General features: G+C 43.7%; 1 protein-coding gene across 2 annotated transcripts in view; it reads left to right on the top strand.

Annotated features, from left to right (window-relative positions):
• Positions 1 to 20,011, top strand: part of GRHL2 (grainyhead like transcription factor 2) — a 70,053-nt gene that overhangs the window by 13,156 nt on the left and 36,886 nt on the right. Inside the window, exons 2-8 of one of the 2 annotated variants that reach the window (XM_081918831.1) lie at positions 1,537 to 1,726; positions 2,837 to 2,904; positions 3,756 to 4,152; positions 5,410 to 5,465; positions 9,957 to 10,110; positions 11,731 to 11,842; positions 13,418 to 13,512. In XM_081918831.1, the coding sequence (XP_081774957.1) occupies positions 1,537 to 1,726; positions 2,837 to 2,904; positions 3,756 to 4,152; positions 5,410 to 5,465; positions 9,957 to 10,110; positions 11,731 to 11,842; positions 13,418 to 13,512 (1,072 nt within the window). Of the gene's footprint in view, positions 1 to 1,536; positions 1,727 to 2,836; positions 2,905 to 3,755; positions 4,153 to 5,409; positions 5,466 to 9,953; positions 10,111 to 11,730; positions 11,843 to 13,417; positions 13,513 to 20,011 lie in introns of both variants that reach the window. The other variant, XM_081918830.1, reaches the window with a different exon arrangement.

The following is a 20,011-nucleotide window of genomic DNA, read 5'->3' as shown; positions in this document are numbered from 1 at the left end:
CGTTCCGCAAGTTTTTTCGTCTTGCGAGTTTTTCGTCTTGCGAAGCACGGTTTCCCATAGGAATGCATTGAAAATCAATCAATGCGTTCCTATGGAAACCGCCTTCAGACCAGGTCCGGGGACAGTCTGTCCCCCGACCTCTTCTGAAGGCTGGGGGGGGACAAGGGCTTTTCTTCCCACCCCCAGCATTTTTAAAATCGCCCCGGGACAGCAGAGGACTTCTCCGCTGTCCCGGGGCGATTTTAAAGCCCCCGGCAAGGCGGGCGGGGGGGAGCAAAGACTTTCGCCCCCCGCCAGCCTTCAGAAGAGGTCCAGGACGCTATCCCGGACGGCTTTTGAAGGCAGGCGGGGGGGAGCAAAGACTTTCACCCCCCGTCGGCCTTCAGAAGAGGTCCTGGACCTCTTCTGAAGGCTGGCGGGGGGCAAAAGTCTTTGCTCCCCCCCGCCTGCCTTCAAAAGCTGTCCGGGATAGCGGGAAGCGCTTCCCTGCTATCCCGGACCGCTTTTAAAATGCTGGCGGTGGGGAGCAAAGCCTTTCGGCCCCCGCCGGCCTTCCTGGACCTCTTCTGAAGGCCGGAGGGGGGGGGAAAGGCTTTGCTCCCCACCGCCAGCATTTAAAAGAGGTCCCCAGAGATTTCCCTATGGGCTTTCTTCTTGCAAAGCAAGCCCATGTGGAAATTCGTCTTGCGAAGCAACTCGCAAACGGAAAACCCTTTCGTCTTGCGGGTTTTCCGTCTTGTGAGGCATTCGTCTTGCGGGGCACCACTGTATATTGACTGGGGCAGCCAGCTGAGATAACATCAGTCTTGAAGGATCTTCGCTGGCCATGTCTTTGTTTCTGGGCTGTATATAAGGTGCTGCTATTGACATATAATGCCCTAAATGACTTGGAGCCCAGGTATCCCAAAGAATTCCTCTCCTGTACTCAGTGTTCGAAATTAACCAGGCGCCAGGGGCATTTTGCACCTGGGTATCGGCCACGTGCAACCAAGTGAAGATGCTTGGATGGCGTCTGACATCACCACCATCTGGAGATGTGTACCTGGGAATCATTGGATCTTGACTGTTTTCGCACATTAGCAACACATCCTGTAGAATTCTATCCCTTAGATTTTATCTGTGAAATCAGAATGAATCTCAGGAATCAAAATGCTTTTTCTGTGCAGCCTGAGCAGGAGCAGTGAACAACTTTATAGTTGATTGTTGTAGCTTGTCTTCACTTACCCAACCGCACTGCCCTGCTCACAGTTGTGAAGAATATTCTCACTTTATGGTCTGTGTCACCGTTACGAAAAAGAGGTAGGAATAGGTCAATATATAGGTGGACTGCCCCTGGATCAAGTGACTTTTCCTCAAGTCCTTAACGTAACCCCCTTATATAATAAAAAGTTGCCTCTTTTGGATGATCAAAAAGCCACATGTTTTCTTATTCTGTCTAGGATGAATTGTGCTACTGAAATTTGCCTGCCTTTGCAGAATGAGAGGTCTCTTTGGGTACCACTGCCTTGTGTTTATGTTTGCCTGTTCCTTCTGCAGTAAAAACCGGCTTGTGACTGTGGTGCCAAGTGATGCTCCATTCAATACCAGGAGGGCTTACACGAGTGAAGATGAAGCCTGGAAATCTTATCTGGAAAATCCCTTAACAGCAGCTACAAAGGCTATGATGAGCATCAATGGGGACGAGGACAGTGCAGCTGCTCTTGGATTACTGTACGATTATTACAAGGTAGGGAGTTCAAACGAGGATTAATCAAGCTGCACTGACTTCTGGCAAAATTGAACTATAAAGCCCTCGGTGTCCTGGGGCCAGCTTATTTGAACAACTGCCTCCTCCTGCATGAATCTGCTCACTCTCTATAGTGGTCATCTGAGGTGTTGTCCATCTTTCAACCTCTGGAAGTTTGCTTCGCTGGGACACAGAACACGGCCTTTCTGGTAGTGGCACCGAGGTTGTGAATGTCCTTCTTATGGTGGCCTGGCTAACTGCCTCTCATTTAGCCTTTAAGTCCAGGAGTTGCTACCCTGTGGCCATCCAGATGTTGTTGGACCATAACTCCCAGCATCCCTGATCATTGGCTTCACTGTTTGAGATCAAAGGGAGTTGAAGTTCAGCAGCATTTGAAGGGACACAGATTAGTCCACCCCTGCTTTAGATGAATAACTGAGATTTTAAAAATTCTTCCAGGGCTTGGGTTGTATATATTTTGCCTTGATGCTCTGGATAGTTTTTAGTGTTGCTTTGCTTTCATGTTTTCTTTGGGTTTTGCTGTCTTGTCATTCTTTGATTTTATTGTATGCTAAGCGTATATTGCAAGGTGCCTCAAAAACTGGGCTATCTAAATTCCTAAATACATAAATAGGGACGCGGGTGGCGCTGTGGGTTAAACCACAGAGCCTAGGACTTACCAATCGGAAGGTCGGCGGTTTGAATCCCTGCAACGGGGTGAGCTCCCGTGGCTCGGTCCCAGCTCCTGCCAACCTAGCAGTTCGAAAACACGTCAAAGTGCAAGTAGATAAATAGGTAGCTCTCTGGCGGAAAGGTGAACGGTGTTTCAGTGTGCTGCTTTGGTTCACCAGAAGCGGCTTAGTCATTCTGGCCACATGACCCGGAAAATCTGTCTGCGGACAAACGTCAGCTCCCTCCGCCTGTAAAGCGAGATGAGCGCCGCAACCCCAGAGTCGTTTGAGACTGGACTTAACAGTCAGGGGTCCCTTTACCTTTACCTTTTACAGGGAACAGATAAGATTGCTTTGAGAGTCAAATTTGGTCCAGCTGGCTAATCTTATCTCCTGCCATCACTATCATAGTTGCATAATGTGAATCCTGTTGTTTCAGGTTCCTAGAGATAAAAGGGTGTTGTCTCTTAACAAAGTGAGTGATAATCAAGAAGACCAAGATAAAAGGTACAGTATTATATTATTATTTTAAAAGCACACCAATAGGCTGCTTCTAAACGGGGTGGGGTGGGGGTGGAATACTTGCTGGAGTATGAGTTTTAAAAAGTAGCAAGATGGCTTATGATCAGGGCTGGGGTCAAGATTCACCATGGTAGGGCACCCACATAGCAAGAGCCTCCTGGATCTGCTCCTGTTCACCATGCAGTATAAATACTGTTTATTTCATTTATGAATTGCTTCCTGTGAAGTATCTCAAAGCAATTTCGCAACACAACAAAAAGATTTATAAAATAGTTGCATGTATAAAAGCAATTCAAACAATTGCATCTTAGGGATCCAAGCCAATCAGCTTAAACAGTATGAAACTTTATGCATTAATAACTATTACACCTCATATTACGTGTTTTATTTTTTCAATTTTTTTTTGTTCTTTTTATTTGCATATGCCTTTTATTCAGCTTATTTCAGGGTGGGTAACAGTGCAATTAAAAGCAATAATGCCCCAATATAAAGCCAAAACTTTATAAACATGAAGCCAGAAAAGTGGAATCTTATTTATTTATAACTCATCTTTCTTCCAAGGAGCACAGGTTGATCCATGGTTCTCCCTGTGCATGTGTCCACACACACATATGCACACAGAGAGAGCAAGAGAGAGAGCAGTTAATACTTCCCTCAGAATAGCCCTATAAAGCTGAGAAAAGAGTAAGACTGGCTCAAGGCCACACAACGAGCTTCATGGCCAAGTGGGGATTTGAACCCGAGTCCTCCTAGTACTGGTCCAGCACTAACCACTGCACCACACCTGTAGTTACAAAACTTAGTCCATCTCCTTTTATTCACATTTATTTCCCCAGAAGTTGCCTTTCCACCAGCGAAGCTCAGAGCAACTTGGCCAGCGGTGGGGAAAACAGAGTCCAGGTTTTGAAAACAGTGCCGGTGAACCTTTCTTTGAATCAGGAGCAGCTGGAGACGTCGAAAAGGGAGCAGTTCAGTTCCAGCGTATCCGGAAGCCCGACTTCCATTTCTGTGACGGGGGTGATGGTGGTGAAAGCAGAAGAGTACACCCCGGTTTATGTGGCTCCATCGGCGCATTATGCAAGGGGAGAAAATGAGGAGCACCGGAGTGTTATATTTGAGCATGCGCATTATGAGGTGCCCAGCATCATGCCCCATTCAACCTACCTGAAAGATGACCAGCGAAGCACTCCCGATAGCACTTACAGCGAAACCTTCAAAGATGGAGGGGCAGAGGTATGTCTTTCAGCAGGGTATGGCAGTGCTGACCAACAGCACAGTCCTAACCAGGCCTATTCAGCAGAGGAAAAGCCCTATTGAATTCAGTGGGGTTTAGTAAAGGTAAAGGGACCCCTGACCATTAGGTCCAGTTGGCGCCGACTCTGGGGTTGCGGCGCTCATTTTGCTTTACTGGCCGAGGGAACCGGCATACAGCTTCCGGGTCATGTGGCCAGCAAGACTAAGCCGCTTCTGGCAAACCATAGCAGCGCACGGAAATGCCATTTACCTTCCCGTCAGTGCGGTTCCTATTTATCTACTTGCACTTCGTGCTTTCAAACTACTAGGTTGACAGGAGCAGGGACCGAGCAATGGGGGCTCGCCCCATTGCGGGGATTCGAACCGCCAACCTTCTGATCAGCAAACCCTAGGCTCTGTGGTTTAACCCACAGCGCCCAGGTAAATAGGATTAGGATTGCAGCCTTTCTTATTTTTTTGTCACCTGCATAGATGGACAGCAGATTTTTTTATATATACCTTGTTTGGCTCCATAGAAAATTAGTTGAGCTTGGGTGTCCTCAAAATCATAAGCGACTCATGAATCTTAGTCCCACTGGTTTCAACTAACAGGCTGGAGCCAACTTGTTATTTTTATAAGAACTGCAAATGCCAAGCTTAAAAGAGGCATTCCCTCTTTTCTGCCACAAAGAAGGGAATACCTATTCTGAGGTAATGTCCTATTCTTGGGCTTCACATGGAAAGCAAAACCTATTTCTGGCGTTCAAAAACATTGGCCATGTTTATATCTTAGCATGCCCTCCAGAAGCCAGCTCACTTCTGCTTTGCTCTCCCCCAGGCTTTCAACTCCCGTGCGGCATGTCACCCAAACCAGGGAATCACGATTAAGGTCCTTCTTCCTTAATCGTGATCTTAAGCAAGGTTTGTCCTATGGCTACAAATTGTAGATCAGGTGGAGAAAACCAGGTTGGACGACACAGTCAGCCAAAACTTGGCTTAGCTGCTGCACTGCGATGGGGTTAAAAGCCCAGGGAGCAAAGCAGAGGCAAGTTTGTCTCAAGAATCCTTCACATTTTCATGATCACAGTAGTAAGTCCTCCTTTGGCTTACTGTGGTGTGCAAATGAGACCCTTGTTTTAGCCATATGCAAATGTAATTAATAAAGTACCTGATTAACCGTATCAGTAATCCTTTGACTTTTAAAATGCAAGCGATTTGATTTGAGTCTTTTGATGCAATTTCCTCTTTGTTTTCCAGAAATACCGCAGTGGATCTGTGGGGCCTGAGGAATACATTTACGAACAAACAGCCAAGTAAGTAACAGCAGTGCACTGGGCTCTCCTGGTTTGCGTCAGGTGTAAACAGAGGGCATGCACGGCCCATCCTTGGTGGCTCCTCCGTCATCCAGGAAAGTGTGATGGTCTCCTTTCAGCATTCCTTTTTTTCCCTTGTGCCTCTCTCACCAGCTGGTGGAGGTATCAAAATTGTTAAGGCACTTTCTCAACAAATAGGAGGCCGAAATTTGGTACACTTGTCCTTCAAGGCACAGTTAGTATAAATAATGCTGAAAATGTGGCGCTATTAAAGCTCTTGCTCTTTCATTTCTCAAGTCTATGTTGTAACCCTGGCCATCACTGGTGCACTTAATATTTATTTATTTAAAATATCTACATCTCTTCTTTCTGCAGTCTAGACTGCAGTGCATGGTACAGCTTAAAATATGCAACCTACGTGTAGATGAACAACCATAAAATGAGCTTATCGACAACAGAGGCAGTTAAAAAGTGGGCAAAAACAATAATGAAGGATGCTTAAAATGCCTAAGCAAATAAATGCCAAAATAAGAACAGTGGATGCATTATTCACAGGTGTGTATCCTGCAAAGCTCTTTCACAGCCAGATGCCACCCCATTAGGGAGAAGGGTGATGATCAGGCAGGACAGACCTTTGTGATTGGCTCTATTTCCATGATTGCGTTATTCACACTCAGGCCTTTGGCTAGAACAATAAACTTTTAAAAAGGGTGTGTGTGAAATGTGCCTTAGGAAAGCATTCTGGTTGGCCATGCTAACATGAGAGATAGCAATGTAAGGATAACCTTTCATACCTCACCAATGCAAGATGAAGCTGATTACAGTGGTGCCCCGCAAGACGAACGCCTCGCAAGACGGAAAACCCGCTAGACGAAAGGGTTTTCCGTTTTGGAGGTGCTTCGCAAAACAAATTTATGAAAAAATATTGCAAGTTCCCGCAGTTTCCCCCCCGCTTTCCCCCCCTTTTCCTAAGCCGCTAAGCCGCTTAACAGCTGATCCGCTGATAAGCCGCTTAACAGCTGATTGCTAGAAGCCGCTAGACCGCTGTAGCGCTAATCCGCTAAGCTGTCAATGGGCTTGCTTCGCAAGACGAAAAAACCGCTAGACGAAGAGAATCGCGGAACGGATTCTTTTCGTCTTGCGAGGCACCACTGTACGAGGAAATGACCCTTCCCCCCCATTGGCCAAAAAACCTTCATCTTCAAAGAACCCTAACACAGCGAGGCAAAAGGTTTAAAGCCTTACAGTTTTAGTACCTTCCTAGACAAAAATGAATTATTCACTTTAAAAAAGGAGCAAAGCTTGAATCCAACAGCCACTAAGATTAGAGGGAGCATTTCTGCTGATTTTGAATTACACTGGTGTCTTAGACCTTGCAGCCAGGTAAGAGTAAAATAATATAAATTTGGAATTGCTCTCTGTATAACTCCTCCTACTCTAGGGCACGATCAATGGGATGGAAGAAATTTCCCTTGTGCTTTAGGAAAGAGGCTACAATTTTGGTCAGGTATATTCTGAGTTTTAAGAACATTGTCAGAAAAGTCTGTTCACAAATGGCAACCGAATTTGCTATTGCGTAACCCTGTCCTGGCTTATGCTCCAAACACTACGAATGAAGCTCTTACGTTTAAGTAGGAAAAGGTTTTAGGAATTTGTGCTCCAAACCTTCCTGAATTATTGTTTCCTTTAAAGCATTAAAACTGAAGACTTTTATTTGAGAAAGGGAAGGCCTCACAAAAAGCATGTGAAGATCAAGTGTCAGTTTCCAGCAAATCAATTGGGTTAATTTTAAGAGCTGGTTTGTTGGTTTGCTTAAAAGTATTTCTCACCCGCTGTTCATCACCACACAGCTATACAAGGGCGGGGCACAAAAATAGGTTAAACCACATCAATAAGTCTCATAAAACAGGGCGGCTAAAACATCAAACATTGACAAATATAAAACAGATTAATACAGAATAAAGTTGCTTGTCAACTGACCGGGTACTAAACCCTACAAAGGCCTGGGCAAATCAGTAACCCTTAGGCTGCTGGTGAGTTCAGAAAAGTTGGCACCTGCTTCATCTCTTGAGGGGAGGGCATTGCATAGGTGGGGCACCGTTACAGAGAAAGCCTTTTCCCGAATTAGCAGAACTGCAATCACTGTGGCATAAGCAGCAGAGCCTCATTAATGGTGAGAAGTTACAATGTCTTTGCGATGAAAGAAATGAAAGCAAAGGGTTGTAGGGGAACCCTACAAGGAAGAATAACACTCTATTCAGTGTTGGACTTGGCAATGCGTATGGTGATGTTCACAGAACAGGAACACAGGATGCGACCTTATATCAGATCAAACTAACCCAATATTGTCCCATCTGACTGACAGCAGCTCTTGGGCTGGAGTCCTTTACTAGAATACTTTTCAGTTCAGATGGCCACATTTCAAAAGAAAGATGGAAGGGAACAGTTTGTCCTTTGAAGAAGGGAATAGGATGGAAAGAAGCAATCATTTACTTCAGTGTTTCTTCTTATGTCATATTCATAGACCAGGCTTCCCCAAACTGTGCCCAATTGTCAGGTATGATGGGAGTTGTAGTTCAAAAAACCTAGAGGCCATCTGATTGGGGAATACTTTCTTAGACCATTGATATTTTTTTGTTATTCTGTTTTTACATTCTTTCTAGAATTTCTATGTTGGATGACCAATTTACCACATTGTTGCTGCTTAACAACAATTCTAAACAGTGGCTCTGACTGCACAATTCAGAGCATGACCATTTGGAATTTAATCTTCTGTCTGGGGTTGCCTAGATTTCCCCCCCAAAAAAATATGTTAACAGGCTTTGTTTGCTTTGGAAACATATTGAGAGGGAGAGAGAAAGTCAAATTGAAAGCCCCATTTTGGCTGGCCCATTCCAAAATAGAAGCACAGTATAAATGCAAAAACAAAAAGAAGCAGCAGCGTCTCCCATGATGATCTTAATACATGGTTATTTTAGTATGGATGGAGACAATACTATTGGTATTTAGGTCCCAAGGCTTCAATAAAGACACCCCAGTCTCCTCTGTGCCTCAGTTCCAAAAGGAAACACAAACCCTGGAATCTCGCACCTCTTGCCACTGTATGTCACCTTAGCTTGCCACAAACCCTTGTAGCATCAGCAGGCTGCTTATTACCTTTTCGCCTCTCTGACACCTTTGGGTAGCAGTTTTTGCGTGCTCCTTTTCCTGTAGCTGCAGCATTTGTTCAAAGCTCAATTTTTGTCCTAGCGGGAGTGACAGCAAGTCACTGTGGGGGAGAATAGTTAGGGGTCACCTCCCGTGGCTTGCAGCCGCCGTTTCTTGTTCCTCTCCAGCCAGTAGCAGCATGTTGCCTGTTGGTGATCAAACGTCATGCAAGCTGGTTTCTAGGAAATGCAGTACTAAAAAGAGAGGAAGTTTTGATTCACTTGCGTAATATTCTGCATTCACTGGACTCCTGCAGCCCTTTTCTAACATCTGCTTTGCCAGGGCATTGATGCTTAGAAATTTAAAAGACATCTGAAGGCAGCCCTGTTCAGGGAAGTTTTTAATATTTAACGCTGTACTGTTTTTAACACTTGATTGGAAGCCGGCCAGAGTGGCTGGGGAGACTCAGCCAGATGGGCGTGGTATAAATAATAAATTATTATATATATATATATATCCACCCCACTTTGGCTGTAAAAGAGACAACACAGTAGTAACGCAAGAAGCCCAGGCATTCCTGTTGAAAACAGGCGTGTAAATAAATTATCCATAGTAAATAAATTTTCCTTGAAACCATAGGAATATAGGAATCTGCCTTATTCTGAGTCAGGCAATTGGACCATTTTGCTCCATATTGTCTACAGTGAATGGCAGCAACTCTCAGTGCTTCTTAGATGATCACATATATATTTATTTTTGCTATGTGTGTGTTTAGTGGTGTGCTGCTTCGGAAACATTTGCTGGGAAGCAGCTTATAAATCTGCAAACAAACAAACAAACAGTACCCCCCACCTTTCTTTATAAAATAAAATAAACACTTCTATCTATGTAAAAATACGGAATGCAATAATAAATCACCCTGGGGATGGGTGTGTGCTGTGTTTGCTTTGTGGCCAATAAATTCCATTATGACAACATTACAGGCTCTGACGTAAATACCATGGCAGTTACCTAGACCTTTTGTTTATTTTTGTTTCACTTTTATTCTCCCCACACCTCTCCTTCCTCCAAGGGGCTCGGAATTGTTCTTCTTAGCCTTGCATCCCTGTGTGGCAAGTTAGGCTGAGAGGGAATGGCGGCTTTTTCAAGGCCACCAGCTGAGCTTCACACCTGATGGCAGAGCTGAATCTGTATTTCCTATTTCCAGGCTAGCTGTGCCAGGCTAGTTCTTGAACTGCGGCCATTTATACGACTCCGTAAAAGCCTAATATCTGTGTTTTAGAACTCAGTGGCTTTTGTTATTAATTCTGCTGGTGTTGTGTTCTTTCTTTCTTCACATAGCAGCACATTCCGTTATACTTTGGAAGCGACCAAATCCCTGCGTCAAAAGCAAGGAGAAGGACCAATGACGTACTTAAACAAAGGACAGTTCTATGCCATAACTCTGAGCGAGACTGGAGACAACAAATGCTTCAGACATCCCATCAGCAAAGTCAGGGTACGGCTGGTCTTTATGAGATTGGTAATAGTGATAAACTAATGGCGCTCTGTGTGTGTGTTCACCCTGCCTCCAAACACACTTTGTTGACATGGTCACTCATTTCTGTCAACAGACTTACGAGGCAGTTAGCTGAAACAGGTTGGATCTGCTTTTTTCTTTAAAAAAAACCAGAACTCCTCTAGCAAAGTTTAATGGACTACGAAGTTATCTTTGTTCCTATTTGTTTATTTATTGGAAAGAGATCATCCTTCAGTTTAAAAAAGCTCCTAGGGCAGCATACAGTGGTACCTCGGGTTACATATGCTTCAGGTTACATATGCTTCAGGTTACAGATTCCGCTAACCCAGAAATATTACCTCAGGTTAAGAACTTTGCTTCAGGATAAGAACAGAAATTGTACTCCGGTGGCGTGGTGGCAGCAGCGGAAGGCCCCATTAGCTAAAGTGGTGCTTCAGGTTAAGAACAGTTTCAGGTTAAGAACAGACCTCCGGAACGAATTACCGGGAAGTACTTAACCCGAGGTACCACTGTATAGTCCTGAACAGTAAAACAACAACAAGACAAAATATTTAAAAATCCACAGAAAGCCACAAAGTCAGCACAAGGGCATTGGTTACAATCAGTTTCGATGGTGTGCTGCATCAAAACCTGCCTCAGGCAGGAGTGTAACAGCGCCCAGGGGGATTTCTGCACCTCCATGCTGCAGCAGCTTGGATACGGCCAATCCTTAGTGCTTTGAGCATACAAATGCTAAGTAATGATAAAAGCATATTGACTTTAAAAAGAGCTTTCAAGGGCAAGGTGTGGGAGGCAGAAAAGATGTGACCAGAGAGATACGTGCATAGGATTCCCTGTTTCGTTTCTAAAATAGATTTTAAGAGCTTGGTGCTTCAGCACTGGATGAGAGGGTTTTAATCTCGGCCCTCCCACACACAGTTTCCCCCATGAAAACATGAAATTGTTAGTTGCTGAATGGGACAAAACATACAGACGCCATATAGGGGATTTTTCACTGGGAAAACAGTGTGGAGGAGGGAATTAACCTCTCCTCACCCAGCGCCTGAACTCCCAAGCTGAATTCAACCTACCCCACTGATATATTTATTTCTAGAAATAAGTCATGGGTGATTGTATTCAAGGGTGACACGCAACATGTCTATTTGGGCTGTAAGACCTTTTCAAGAAGCTTTCAATAGCTGAGATCCTGATTTTGTGTTGTTGTTTTTAAAAATATCAGTTTTGATTGTATTGGTGGGTCACCCCCCCCCCCCGGTATGCCTCTTTGAAACTTGTTTTGAAAAGAGATATATAATGTTTTAGAATAAGTGAATAGAGGAGGGAGGAGGCAGCCTATGGGAGATCTCTGTGCTTGCTGATGTCACAAATGTCATGACAGTTGAATGTGGTTTCATTAAGACTTGCAAGTCCCTCCCTGGCACATCTGTGGATACGAGAGTCCAGCTATTTATTTATTTCCCTATCAGAAAAATAGGAGCAAAATGTACTCCAGGCAGGTACAAATGGCAAGACAAAAAATGTTTAAGGATTTATCTTGCTTAGCATTCATGCTTGGTCAACCCCATCAACCATCTTAAGGTTTTTCTGTGGTCTTTCCAGAGTGTGATCATGGTTGTGTTCAGCGAGGATAAAAACCGCGACGAACAGCTGAAGCATTGGAAATACTGGCATTCTCGGCAGCACACAGCAAAGCAAAGGGTCCTTGACATTGGTGAGTGAGAAAACAGTCCTGTGAGCATCCATGCTCACTGGTGCCTTTTTGTAACATTGGAGGTTTCTGGTAGGCACCGGTGCAGGCACCAGAAAGTTGTTTTTGTTGTAGAGCAGGGATAGCCAATTAGTGACCCATCAGTTTGCTGTTGGATCACCCCAGTCTGGTCACTGAATGCAAGTTTGGTATTGGACCACCCTGGTACAGTCGTTGCATTTAGCAGTGCTGTACTGAATTCATTTCTAACTTTATTGCTGACTTACATCATAGAACCTACTTGACTTTTGTCAAGCTTACATGTACATTTTCTCTTTTCTTGTTGCCTCTTGTTTCTCATTTTCCTCTCCATTCTCCTTCTTTTTAGAAATGTAAACAAAAGATAAGGATAGTAGCATTGCCATTATGACCTGCTTTAGATCATGTTGTAACTCACTTGTAAGTCCTGCCTCGTCAACGGAAAACCAGTGATTCAGTAGGCTTGCATTTCTCAGAAGCTTTTCCTATTATTTGGCTCGTGTTATATCTTACTCACACATTGGTTTTTATCCCTTGTTCTGGCTTCAGGGCAATGAACTATCAGTCCATCTCCAATAATAATAATAATAATAATAATAATAATAATAATAATATCTTCCCCTCCCCCCGAAATAGGCTCAGAATTTGGGAGTAACAGGGCATTGGGCCATCAGCCATTTTCTCTCCCCCATTCTCTTTCCTCTCCATGATCTCTCCCTCACCATTTGAGCAGAATTGTACCCATTTTTGCTTTTCAGAGCAGAGATGCCCCATGGCTATTCAGCTTGCCTAGCTTTTGGCACTAGTCATGGCTCTTCCCCTCATTTATGGCAATCTTAACATATTTAAAAGATACTGTCATACTGTACCCTCCCTTTCCCCTAGGCTATATGTGTATCAGTTGTAATCAGCCTTTCTCTTAAACCTTTTGTCACATTTTAACTCTCAGTTGGAGTGACCTAAACTGAACAGATCTTGCTGTCCTGTGTGAGCCAGAGCAGCACAACCTAACTATATATGTTGTCCTGGATATCATTTTCCTATTTAATGTCATGCAAGATGCTTCCACCCAAGAGCTATTAAGTGGGTCTTTTGTGCTTTTGCATACAATATTGCCTGTGATATTTATGCATGAATTTTGGGTGTGCAAAATGAGATAAGGATAAGGCACTTGAGGACTCGGGGCTTATCTATACCACAGCTGTAAACTGTTTTTGGCTGCAATCTGGCACACTCTTAGTTGGCAATTCCCAGTGACCACAATTGGCCTTATTTCTGAGGCGATGCAATCGTGTTAATTGTTATTCCCCCTTCCCAGGGAATCATGGGGAAATGTAGTTCTGTGAGGAGGTGTCAGGGCATCTTCAGTAAAACAAAAGTAATTAAACAGAAGTTACACCTGGATTGTGATCAACCAAGTGACACATACGTATAGATATTGTAACATACTGTAGTCACCATAAGTGAAACTCAAGTGATATGGAATGTGAAAACATGCCTGGGTAAAAACACAAAAATCTAAATTTTAGAAAATGATCTGTGATCTGCTCTTTTTTGCAGCTGACTACAAGGAGAGCTTTAACACAATCGGGAATATAGAAGAAATTGCTTATAATGCCATATCTTTTACTTGGGATGTAAATGAAGAAGCAAAGGTAAGGCATCACCCCCTAGCAAACTTAATTGAAATGTACTTTTTCTTATTAGGGACGTGGGTGGCGCTATGGGTTAAACCATAGAGCCTAGGACTTGCCGATCAGAAGGTCGGCGGTTCGAATCCCCACGACAGGCTGAGCTCCCATTGCTCGATCCCTGCTTCTGCCAACCTAGCAGTTCGAAAGCACGTCAAAGTGCAAGTAAATAAATAGGTACCGCTCTGGCAGGAAGGTATACAGCGTTTCTGTGCGCTGCTCTGGTTCACCAGAAGCGGCTTAGTCACGCTGGCCACATGACCCGGAAGCTGTACGCCGGCTCCCTTGGCCAATAAAGCGAGATGAGCGCCGCAACCCCAGAGTCGGCCACGACTGGACCTAATGGTCAGGGGTCCCTTTACCTTTACCTTTTACTTGTACTTATTAGGGCTGCTCAGAAAATAGGATTTGTAGTCATGCTTGATTTAAAGCTTAGAAATATCTGGTTTTGATATTTTACTGAAATTCAAGGGAATTCTGACTTGGGAACTATTTTATAAAATGTTACTTTGAAGGGCTGCTGAAATGTTCTCTTCCACTAAGGGTCCAGGAAACCAACTGGTATAGAATCATAAAGCTGGGAGCAACCCACAGTACAGGTATCCTGCCTACAGCTGTCCCTGGGTGGACTTGAACCACTAACCTTCTGGTTAACAGCCAGATGCATTGACCCATTGCACCACCTGAGGTACTAGGTCAGATGGGCAGCTGTTCTTCAGAGTGTCAGACAAAGCTTTTCCCCCAGCCCTAATGCAAACAGCAAGGACAAAAGTAGAAATTGTGTGAACAGCTATTCAGCTCCTATGGAGAAATAAATTTAGACCTTTTCATACAAAAATGGATGTTGATAATATATCAGTTTGGTAAACAAACCATCAGCAGCTGATAGTTGTAAAAGGAATTCTGGAAGATTCCTCAAATCTTGTGATTGGGCACTACCACAACAAGAACTGCATTGGTAATATTTATAGTAATGTGCATAAAAGTGAAGGTATTAGTGGGGGGAGACATACAAAAATGCATTATATTAAGGAACATTCCTTGCAAAACTATGTACATTAGTCAAAACTTTTATAAAAATGTGTGTGAGGACTGTAAAAGTGATTTTTACTTTATTTTTGGCTCCTTTTATCCAAGAAAGTGTCGTAATTATTGATATATATTGTGAGGATTCAGTGACGGCCCATTTAACGGAAAGGAAAGGTGATCTGGTGCTGCTGCATTCTGTTTTGTTAGAGTAAATAAAAGCAGCTGAAAACAGTTTGGAACCAGAGGGAAAACCCAGTGACAATGTAATGCGTTGACCTTTCAGTAAGAGTAGCCATGACTGCATATAAGGAACGTGATCCTTGCATTTCTGCATGGGATTTCCCGGGCTTAGGGTTGAAGACAGCCCATTGTGACACTAGGAGCAGAAGGACTGTCTTAATACTGAGTGAAGGAAGTCCATTTGCAGAAGAGTTCAGAAAAGCTTTCATTGATAGCCTGAGTGATTTTGGGCTATTGATGTTTGCTGATGAAAGAGTACATCCTGCTGTGCTTAGTGAGACAAATCCCCCATTGTGTGTGAGTCCTTTGCCTGCAGAAGAATGTTAGCATTTTATTGAAAAGATGTTAATAACATAGGAGGGAAGCTTTGCAAGTGCTGGGCATAAAAGGTAAAGGTAAAGGTACCCCTGACCGTTAGGTCCATTGCACCAAAAAATAAAAAAATAAAAATTTAAACTATTACCCTCTTCCTACAAAATGAATGGACAAACAAAGTAGCCCTTAGCATGTGTGTATAACTTGTCTTCTTCCATCCTTCTTTAAAGCAAAAGGAAACATTACAAGAAACAGAGGGATGCTCTACTCTTACTGAAGCATCTAAGCCTGACATAACACACAGCCTGACATCATTACTCTGTGCATTTCCTCCCCCTGGATAACTCTAGCTTCACAGCATCCTCGGCCTGCCTCGCCGCCGTTGTCAGTGTTTGTCTGCAGGGTTGCAGTTCAGATCATTCCTACCTGCAGATAAATGCTGGCTAATAGTCTTAACCAGAAATTGCAGGCCTGCCGTTGAAACGCCTTTTACTTCAATCAGCGCTATTAAGTTGCAGCCCAGGTCGGCCTGACCCTGGTCTCCATGGTATGAAGCAAATATCCTGCGGGAACCTAAGTCTTAGTAACCTATTGCCACTCACCAAATAGCAGTTGCTATTACGGTTTTTTTATTGGTTGAAAATGAAGTATTATCCTGGTTCGAGAAACACTGGTGGGATTTTACTCTTAACTGTCCCACAGTCCTTTCCAGCAGAGTTTAGGCTACTGTGAAGCATTGTCTGTGGGGCTGCCTTTGAAGACTGCCCAGAAGCCACAGTTAGTCCAAAACCCTGCTAGGCTGGGTTAGTCCAAAAACAAGCTAGTCCAAAAACAGGTAAAGGTAAACTCTGGGGTTGCGGCACTCATCTCGCTCCGTAGGCCGAGAGAGCTGGCATTTGTCCGCAGACAGCTTCTGGGTCATGTGGCCAGCATGACAAAGCTGCTTCTGGCAAACCAGGACAGCACACGGAAACGCCGTTGACCTTCCCGCCAGAGCAGTACCTATTTATCTACTTGCACTCTGATGTGCTTTCGAACTGCTAGGTGGGCAGGAGCAGGGACCGAGCAACGGGAGCTCACCCCGTAGCGGGGATTTGAACCGCCGACCTTCTGATCGGCAAGCCCTAGGCTCTGTGGTTTCGACCACAGCGCCACCTAGTTATGGTAGTCCAAAAACAAGCTAGGCTGTTAACAAACCAGACAATGGGCGGCGGGGGGGGGGGATATTTTCCCAGTGTTTCAACAGTCTCACTGGCTCCTTGTCCATTTTTAGAGCACAAATAAAGGTCATGGTGCTTGTCATTAATGCTCTATGTGATTTGGGACCTGAGTCCCCAAGGATCGCACCCGCCACATTAGCTTGCCCATTACGGTCATTGCAGAGATTGTCCTCTGGGTGGCCTCACCCTCTGAAGTGAGGGAGTCAAAGGTGGGGGAAGAGAGTGCTTCGATTGGTGGCATCTCACCTTTGGAATGCCTTTCCCATGGAGGCACCTGATTGTTCCACTATCGTCACCTGACATCACATCACAAGTGAAGAGGATTATGGAGTGCTGTCTGAAAGTTTCAGCAGGAACTACCTGTAGTTCTGCCCTCTAACCAGCAGGGAACCAGTGCATGATCTGCCACGGTCCTAGTGCAAGCCCTGTAGCACCTGCAAAGAGGCCCTATTGGTTTGGGAATTGATGTGAGGCTGGGCATTGTCTTTTTTTAAAAAAAAAAAAAAATTAATTTTCAACATTTATAACAAATATAACATATAAGAAACACAAAACAAAACACATTACAATACTAAAAGGAAAAAGGAATAAATAAATAAATAAAAACACTTAATATTTCTAAAATCCAAATTAACTTTCATTGTTATCTGACTTCCTCTATTCCCCCCTAACTGAATTTCATTGTTACAGATAGATAGCCGTGTTGGTCTGCCATAGTCAAAACAAAAAAAATTCCTTCCAGTAGCACCTTAAAGACCAACTAAGTTAGTTCTTGGTATGAGCTTACGTGTGCATGCACACTGTGCATGCACAGTTGTATCTGAAGAAGTGTGCATGGCCACGAAAGCTCATACCAAGAACTAACTTAGTTGGTCTTTAAGGTGCTACTGGAAGATTTTTTGTTTTGTTTTGAATTTCATTGTAACACCTTTGTAACAGTTCTCCAAGATCATCTTTCTAATACAGTTAACTCCTTCAATTTACTATCTTCATCTCTTTTCTTATTGGCTTAAATACATATTACTATACAACATTCTTATTCTAATCCTAGGCCTATTTTGATACTTTCAAGTACCTTCTAATTATCTTATATTACAATATTTAGCTAGATAATCTTCAAATTTCTTCCAATCTCCTTAATATTCCTCTTCTTTCTGATCGCGGATTCTTCCAGTCAGGTCAGCCAACTCCAAAAACTCCAACATCTTCATCTGCCATTCTTCTACCGTTGGTATTTTTTGAGATTTCCAATTTTTAGCTAATAGCAGTCTTGCTCCTGTAGTGGCATACAAAAATAATCTAACATCTATTCTGGGCAATTCCAATCCTATTATTCCAAGTAAAAAGCCTTCTGGTTTCTTAACAAATGTATTTTTCAACATTTTTTTCAACTCATTCTAAATCTTTTCCCAGAAGTCCTTAACCTTAGGACTTCAACCTCCAACACATATGATAAAAGGTGCCTTCTTTTTCTTTACATTTCCAACATAAATTATCATTCATATGATAAATCTTTGCTAATTGTCGACCTACTGCAGCAAATAGGCAGAGCTTGCTAAAGGTAAATTCAGATGGAAGAGCATAGGTGGCAGTTTATGTAAGTACACAAATACAAGATGGGTGACACCTGGCTTCAGAGCAGTACATGTGAAAAGGATCTAGGAGTCTTGGTTGACCACAAACTTGACATGAGCCAACAGTGTGACATGGCAGCAGTTGTGGCGGTCGAGGTGCCTGCCATTTCTACTGTAGCATCTTCTTACAGCAATTTGTGAACATTATTTTCATAGGTATCAACTATCTCTGACTACAGGTGTGCACTGATACCCCAAGTATTTTGACAAAAATTAGCTCGTAATAATAATAATTCGGGGTTGCAGGTCTTGGGGGGGGGGAGGAAACGCCCACTGATTTGAGTTCCTCACCCTTCACACTGCAATACTATTCCTACCTCCCATAGGTTCATGTGAGGCATAATGCTTGAAAGATCACATGGTGAGCAGTTTCCATATCTGGGCATTAACTCGTTCTCGCTCACCTAGTCATTTGCAGATAAGATTCCCTCCTGTGGAGGAGGTTCCCCACCCCCACCCCACTCCACAATTACCTCACTCCAGAGAGCTGGAAGCTTTAATTATAGCCTCCCTTAAGGATAGTTTTTTAAACTGGCACCATTGTTCCAGGGCCATTTCCCTCTTTTCCCACAATTTTGAGATTAAAATGAATTTCACCCATACAAAGGCCTCTCTTACAGAAATTAAGATTCAAGGTTCAGTGTACCAGAGCACCACCTGGAGTTGAATGTGGAAAAAAAGCACTTTCTTAAAGCAGAATATATTTTATCCTAGCGACTTTTGAAGGAGGAGAAGGGATCTTCATAGTGATACTATCATATTCACTGTGCTCAGTGACACTCCTGGCGACATGGAAGCCTATATAGTGCAATCTCAAGAGTGCTGAGGCATGTGCGAATGTGTCATCCACACAAGCCAGACTGATAACAACTACAACACAGAAAAGTCCATGACTGTGTTAAGAGTCTTCGGCCAGCACTGCGAAGACTCAGGTTCAAATTCCCACTCACCTGTGAAGCTCGCGGGGTGGTCTTGAGCCAGGCACTGCCTCTTAACTGAACCTACCTCGTAGGGCAGGCATCCCCAAACTCGGCCCTCCAGCTGCTTTGGGACTACAACTCCCATCATCCCTTGCTAACAGGACCACTGGTCAGGGATGATGGGAATTGTAGTCCCAAAACAGTTGGCTGGCTGAGTTTGGGGATGGCTGTTGTAGGGTTACTCTGTGTAAAATAGGGAGGGGAGGACCTAGTATGACACCTTGAGCTCTTTGGAGGAAAAATGTTATATAAAGATAATGAGTAAATACAAAATCCAACCAACTGGGACTCATCCATACCATAGGGAAGCTACTTCCATGTGGGCAGAGTTGCTTGTTTAGATCTTTAGATTGCTGTGGATCTTTTTAAGCACTATACCACGTGACCCATACTGTGAACTATCACAAGTTGAGAAGCACTGCTTTAGAATATTTTAGTGCAACATGCACCAGATTAGGCGTGTGTTCCCCATCCTTGATAAAAAGCTTGTTTCCATAGTTGACCTTGTCCCTATTATTATGTATAACCCATGAAAAATCTTAGGGAGGGAGAGAATTGGCCTTCGAATAGCCTTCCCTATCCTGGTGCCTCCAGATGTTTTGGATTACACTACATCAGCCCAAGACATCTGGAGGCACCAGATTGGGAAAGACAGCCTTAGAGGAACTGTATCCTTTTCCTTTCCCTTTTCACCCACAAAACTCGTACCCTCTTGTCACAAGATTAGCACATCTGTGCTGCCTCCTGGCACCGGACTAGTTTGCTGGCGGCACCAGAGAAGCCTGCATGTGCAACCCTTGCAAGGGGCAATATTTGGAAGGAACATAAATGTTCTTATTTTGGTCTTTAGTGCACCATTCATCTTCTTTTGTTGGCAGTCGATAACTCTTATTCTGATGGGCTCTTTTGAATGGAGAGTTGTGACACAATTCTTGCACCCTTAACATTGCTGGGCCTTTGGCCTTCGCTTTGTAATAACATCTTCCCTTTGCCCGGTACCTGTGTATATGTGTATAAACCCATCATACATCTGATAACTCAAAAT

The sequence above is a fragment of the Podarcis melisellensis genome (genome assembly GCF_964234715.1).
Source record: "Podarcis melisellensis genome assembly, chromosome: 7".
Lineage (NCBI taxonomy): Eukaryota > Metazoa > Chordata > Lepidosauria > Squamata > Lacertidae > Podarcis > Podarcis melisellensis.
The sequence above is the reverse complement of the archived record's forward strand: the minus strand, read 5'-3'. Positions and strand labels throughout refer to the sequence as shown.